General features: G+C 54.2%; 1 protein-coding gene across 1 annotated transcript in view; it reads right to left on the bottom strand.

Annotated features, from left to right (window-relative positions):
• Positions 1-649: 649 nt before the first annotated feature.
• NKAIN1 (sodium/potassium transporting ATPase interacting 1) overlaps positions 650-6288 on the bottom strand; it is a 41805-nt gene continuing 36166 nt past the window's right edge. Inside the window, exons 3-7 of the mRNA XM_049617636.1 lie at positions 5817-5897; positions 4203-4400; positions 3472-3532; positions 2760-2841; positions 650-2609 (exon numbers count right to left, since the gene is read on the bottom strand). Coding sequence (XP_049473593.1) covers positions 2600-2609; positions 2760-2841; positions 3472-3532; positions 4203-4400; positions 5817-5897 — 432 coding nt within the window. The 3' untranslated portion in view covers positions 650-2599. The remainder of the gene's footprint in view (positions 2610-2759; positions 2842-3471; positions 3533-4202; positions 4401-5816; positions 5898-6288) is intronic.

The following is a 6288-nucleotide window of genomic DNA, read 5'->3' as shown; positions in this document are numbered from 1 at the left end:
CCTACCAGACTGCCACGGAAGAATGGGAGGCAGCCTCATGTGTATTATTGGGCAGAAGGTCTCCAAGATTCAGAGTTAAGTAGAAGCAGCGGGAGGAAGCTGAAGACTGAGGAGAGCATGTTGCCATTTGTGTGAAAAGGGGAAAATATATTTACATAAGCTAACAACGAATGGTCTACCTTTGGAAAGATATGAAAAATAAGCAAAAGGACATCAGCGCCCGGAACTTTCTGAATTCTGTAGCATCTATACATACGATCTATTCACAAAAGTAAATAAAATTGTAAAAGTTCAAAAATATGGATTCTGGCTGTATTGCCAGAAAGGATCCAGGAAACTGTGTCTAAAGCACTGTCAGCTCATCCTAAGTCAGAAACTGAATTGTCAGGAAGAGGGCAGGGTCGAGATGCAAAGGATATTTGGAAGCATAAACTTAAAATGTACTTCATGAAAAAAAAAAAAAAAAAAAGAACTAGAAAGCTCTCCCAGGGGTCACGAAGCCAGGGTTGGGAACCCACCAACTGAGTCCCACCTCTGCATTTTATGGATGAGGAAAGAGAGGGAGAGCGACTTCTCAAAACTACGCAGCCAACCGGAAGCACAGGCCGGTGCCCCAGGAGTGATAATGACAATGACATTGACTCCCAGCCCCTGCTCACCTTCAAGCAGGGACCCTGCTCACTCACAGGGCAGGAGGACAGAAAGATAGAGAAGAAATCACCATCTTTAATCAACCCACCTGCACAGAAACCAGGGGAGCACTCCCTGCCTTGCAAGGTCCCAGTGAGAAAAGAACTTGGGTCCCCTTGCAAAATCCATCTCATAAAAACAAAAGGCTTCAAAGCACCAGTGGCTAAACCCGTGGAGTAGAAAGGAGGCGGGGCGTGTGGGGGTGGGAGGAGAGGGCTGGAGGCAGGGAAGCAGTCAGGTCTGAAGGGAACTGCTCCCTTCTTGAGCTGTACGCACAGTTACCTAGGCAGACCACCCGGGACTCAGTGCCTGGGGGAACCAGAGGAACTCCTGGGGCCGGCTCCTTGACACAGCACTACAGATGGGATGGTGGGGTGGGGTCCTAGCCCAGGATATTCTGGCCACAGACGGTAGGGAATGCTAGATCAGAGGGTGGAGAGCAAGGATGGAGTGTTCACCACGGACGGGCTCAGGTGTACGAGCCATCTGTGTTTCCCTCCAAGTCCCCCACGCCTCCTGCCCTCCTTCCTAACCCAGGGCCACTCCTGTATCACAGACTGGGAGCTGAGGCCTGACCCTCCTGCCCTTGGACTCCCGGCCCGTACACAGGAACCAAGGTCCTCAGGGGTGTCTGTGGAAGGAGGTGGGGAGAATGAGCTCTCATCTGTTTGCTCTCAAGGGTGCTGGCCCTCCCGGCCCCACACCACGACCCACTCCCCCAGTCTGCCTCTTCAGAACTCCTTCTGGGCTTCTTAGAGGTTTCTCCTGGACACTGGAGTGGTCACAGACGCTGGTGATCTTTGAAAAGTGTTGACTGGGCCGCGCCGGCCAGCCCTCTTCTATTCCGGAACCACAGGTCTTCCATCTGGAAGGTGGATGGAACCATCAGGGGTCGGTGGGGTTGCTGACGAGGTAGGGATCATGGCTGCAGCAGACCCGGCCTCAGGGACCTGGAAGGGGGTGGCGTGACTGAGGTGTGGCCTCCCCTCTTACTGGAATGAGCTTGAAATGTTTGCCAAGGGTGGGCAGGGGCCGAGCCTAGGAGGGCTTCCCTGTGGGTCAGGCTGAATTCAGGGCTCTGGGCTCTGTTCATCTGGTTCCCAACAGGAGAACAGGTATATTGCTACAGGAGAGGTGGTGTAGATCATGTGGGTTCTAGAGTGTCGGGGGCTCAGAAATGGAATTCAGAGACCAGACCCCGAGGTTCTGGAGCCTGAAACTGCAGAAAGTACACTGTGTTCAAGGCCTGCCTCCACCCAAAGCCTAGCTGTGTGGCCTCAAGCAAACGCTTCATATCTGGGCCTCAGTTTCCATATCTGAAAAATGGGAATTATAATCCCAGCCTCGCCCTGGGGACTTAAGAGTCAAATGAAAAGGCTAGAAAGAGCTCCATCTGCTAAGAGATTATTTTAATTATTTGAGGGAAACTGAGGCCCAGAGAGGGCCAGGGCCTTGCCAGATGTCACACAGACAGTCAGTGACGGAGCTGCAACTGGAACCCAGGACTCCTGCTTCTAGGTCACAGTAACTCTCCCCAAGGCTGGTGAACCAGTGTGGTAAAATGAGGTGAATGCCATTTCTCTCTGGACAGGGGACCGGAAGTTGGGTGAAGGGTTTCAAAAAGAAGAGGCTGGAGAAGGCAGGGAGGCCCCAGCGCACATCAAGGCTGAGATAAAAAAAAAAAAAAAAAAAAAAAAAATACAACCCCCCGCGATCCCCTCCCCCGCCCGGCCCGCCCCACCCTTGGAGTCGGGCTGCGAAGGGCCAGGTCCATGTCCGGCGGACCCAGCCAGTGCAGGCTGCAGTCGGTCCGCTAGCCGCCAGGGGGCGCGCCTGCCATTTGGGCCCGACCTGGTGGCCTCAGCTTCAGTCTAGCCAGCAAGCACGCGGCGCCCGGGTGGGAGCGCGGCTACCCCGACCTGCAGAAAACAAAGGCAGGTTAGGGAAGTGGACCCCGAAAATATGGGGGCAGGCAGATCCGGCTGCCCTCCCCGCTCCTCCCTGCCCTTCGTCCCCCAGCAGCAACGCCCCGGTCCCTCCACCCCACCCCACTGGGCGCCAGGACCCACGTGTACAGAGGCTGCAGTTGTAAATGCGACGTCTTCTGGGGCGCCTGGTATCCGTAGGAGTCAAAGCCACCGATGAAGTCAACTGTGGAAGGGGAGGTGGCTCATAGTTAGGGATGGGCCCCTAGGGTGCGAGTTATGGGAGGGTGGGTCCTGAAAAGGAGGAATCTGAGAGCCAGATCCCATACAGGGTTTTAGGGCCAGGCTTTGCTGCCAGATCCCAATAGGTGGACCTATGGGGAATGGGACATGGAGAAGCTCAGCCAGAGTGGCCAAAGCCCTAAGTGGACAGAGAGCCTGGAGGGGCGAGGCCGTCCTTTAAGGGAGCAGGGCTTGAGCCACGTAAGGGGGCAAGACCACGGAGGTGGGTGCGTGGTGGTGGTGGTGGTGGGTTAATGGGAGCAGAGACTGGGCATGGGCGGTGTTTGGTAGGGGTGAGCCTCATGGAGCTCCTCCGGGGGGCAGAACCTAAGAGAGGTGGGTAGAGAGCGGCGCTGGAACCATGGGCTGGGCACCTGGATGTCTAGGTCACAGCTCAAAATGTGCTACGTAGACCCCCACTACCCCTGCCGCCTTTTCTTCCCCACCAAGAGGGTCCAGTTGGCCAACCCAGGGCTCCCTCCCTGGAGGGAGCTTGGGGGCACTGTCCAGGGTGCTGAAGGAACAGGATGGCGTGCGGCCCCGCTTCCCCATTCCCTAGGGGCTCCCCACTCACAGCTGTCCTCCTCCTCCAGGAACACTTTGCTCACGTAGCAGGCGAACACAAAGCCGAACAGCTGGGGATGGAAGGAAAGAAGACAGAAGCTCTTCCTCCACCCTCTGCCTGGCTGGGCCTTGTCCGACTGGAGGGGCACGGTATGCGAAGATGAAGGCCAACCCATAACAACTTCCAGTTAAATGACTGGGCCTTACTGTCAAACATAGTTGGTTCCATTCTCCATTCTGCGAGTGGACTTTGGACAAGTAATTATTTTACCTCTTTGAACCTCAGTTTCCCCAGCTGGACCTGGGCAATACTTTACTGACTTGTTTAGAAGAAAGAGGAGTATGTGACTTTGGGCATGTGGAGTGTGGAGGGCAAGACTAGGAACCAGAACTGTCTTGGATCCACTCTCACAACTCTTATGCACTTGATGTGGTCATTCCATTCTGTGAATAAGCAAACAAGTTTAGAGAGGGCAAGTGACTTGTCCAAGGTCACACAGCAGATACACTGGAGATCGGGTTGACTTACAGTCTGATGACTCATCCTAGTTATTAAACCTGCTCACGCCAGGCTGGGGCAGGGGTGAAGGGAGAAGATACAAGATAAGGAGACAGAGCCAGACAGAAGCACAAGAAGGCTGGGAGATCTAGGTTCTTCCCTTCTGAACTAGAGCTAAACAAAGGGGTTAGGGTAGACTCCACCTCCGGGAGTGTGTGGCTCAGGGGGACAGGAGGACTCACAGCCAGGAAGATCTGCAGAGCACTGCTGAGTGCTTCGATGTAGGGATAGTCAAGCAGGCAGCCGGTGACAGAGATGACATGGTGGTCTTCCAGGGCCAGGCGGGAGTTCAGGACAGGTGTCACTAGGCAGCCTGGCCCATTCTCCATCCACCAGGAGCGGTGCAGGGACGTGTTGAAGGTCATGATGAAGTCCCGGTCCTGGGGGCAGAGGGGCCTAGGATACTGAGCTGGGGCCACGAGGTGGCGGGAATCTTCCCCAGGCAGCAGGGAACTTTATATAAAGCCTACTTCACACCTGGACTGTTGAAGCAGCCTCCTCTCTTGACTTGACTTCAAGGGTCTGGAAGGGGGTCTGTTTCCACAAGTCTCTATTTGGCCAGTAGGTGGCGCTTGATGACTATGCAGGTCTCACACTTCCCTCAGAGACGGAAAGGGCTGGTGCTGACCCACAGAAAGCCCCAAAATTTCAGGGATGGAAGGGACATTAACAGTGACTGAGTCCAATTTTCCAGCCCTGAGCGGAATTCTCAACACAGACCCCTTCATGGCCCATGCAGCCTCTCCACTGCTCTCTCTGTGTGACCCTGGGCAAACGTTTCCTCTCTTTAGTTCTTGGTCTGCCCATCTGAAATGGAGAAGGGCCTGGCTTAGATCCGAGGTTCTCACCCACGGCGTCTATGTGTTTACCCATCCAGTCACTCGTGCAGCCTGTTAACAGACATTCACCGAGTGCTGACCAGGTGCCAAGCACTGAGATGTGTCATCTCATTCCATCCCTTCTGCAACCACATGAAGTAATTATCTGCACTCATGAGACAGGGAAACTGAAGCTCAGAAGGTAAACCACTTGCCCAGGGTCACATCACTTGGAAATGTTGGAGCTGGGATTTAAATCCAGCAGAACTACAAAGCCAATGTTCCCATTCATGTATTTTGCCTTCTTTTTGTCTAAAATTAGAAGTTGTGCCCTCTGGGCTTGCTCTTCTACAAGCCAAGAACTTCCACTTTCTTCAGTGGTTCCGCACGAGCCCTGGGCCACTCGATTGTCCCCGAAGTCTACTCTCTTTCTCTTCCAAAAATATTGATCAGAACGGGACTCAAATCGGGGCGCCTAGCTGGCTCCGTCGGTGGAACATCTGACCTGATCTTGGGGTCGGGGGTTCAAGCCCCAGGTTGGGTGTGGAGATTACTTAAAAATGAAATCTTGGGGAAAAAAAAAAAAAGAGAACTGGACCCAAATCTTTGTGGCCTTAGCCGTACAAAGTGCATGGCGTTTTCATCTCCCTTGCACCGAACACCTGTGGGGCCTGAGAGCAGTTTTTAGGGCCACGACGTGAGGCTGGTTTCTACTGAGCTTGGAATCACCTGTGACCCCAGGCCATCTTCATGCAGATGGCCCTTCAGCGTTGTCTGCTCCATCATTCGTTTCTGGCAGGTGCAGGGGCGGCCAAACAAAAATGTGGGGGTAGGGTTTGCGGAGCAGATTATTCGGATGTGTAGAGGGAAGTCTCTTCAAGAGACGATGTCCCAGACCCACACCTAACTTGGAGCCTTTGGGTAGGGGACAGGAAAGGTCCGGCTCTGCCCTCTAGCACTGCCAGGCCCGAGGCTTACCTGGGACAGCTGTCCGACCTCCAGGTAGAAGCAGATGATAAATGCATTCCAGCCAACCCAGAGCACCAGCCAGGCTGCATACTGGGGAGAGGAGAGGTGGGATCAGGGTGGGGCCTGGGAAAGTGGGGACAGGGCATGTCAACGCAGACAGAGCTCAGGGACTGAGGGGACCTTTGCAGGGGGAAATGATGACACCCCACTTAGGCGGCACTTTATAGTTTACAAGTCATTTTTATATCCGTCCGGTTCCTACAACAACAGCCCTGCATGGAAGGCGCCATCCTTTCTTTAAAGATAACTCACGTAAGCCCTAGAGAGGAGGTTTAAGGTTTCCGAGATCACACAGCGAGGAAGAGATAGGGCTGCCACTCAAACTCCAGTCCTTGGGCAGCTAATCCGATGCATTCTGCAGAGAACAGCAGCCACGGCCTGGCTCTGGAGCGCTGGAGAGGATCTAGATATTTCCACCCAA

The sequence above is a fragment of the Panthera uncia genome (assembly GCF_023721935.1).
Source record: "Panthera uncia isolate 11264 chromosome C1 unlocalized genomic scaffold, Puncia_PCG_1.0 HiC_scaffold_4, whole genome shotgun sequence".
Lineage (NCBI taxonomy): Eukaryota > Metazoa > Chordata > Mammalia > Carnivora > Felidae > Panthera > Panthera uncia.
Note: the sequence above shows the minus strand (reverse complement) of the source record. Positions and strands in the feature narration are given on the sequence as shown.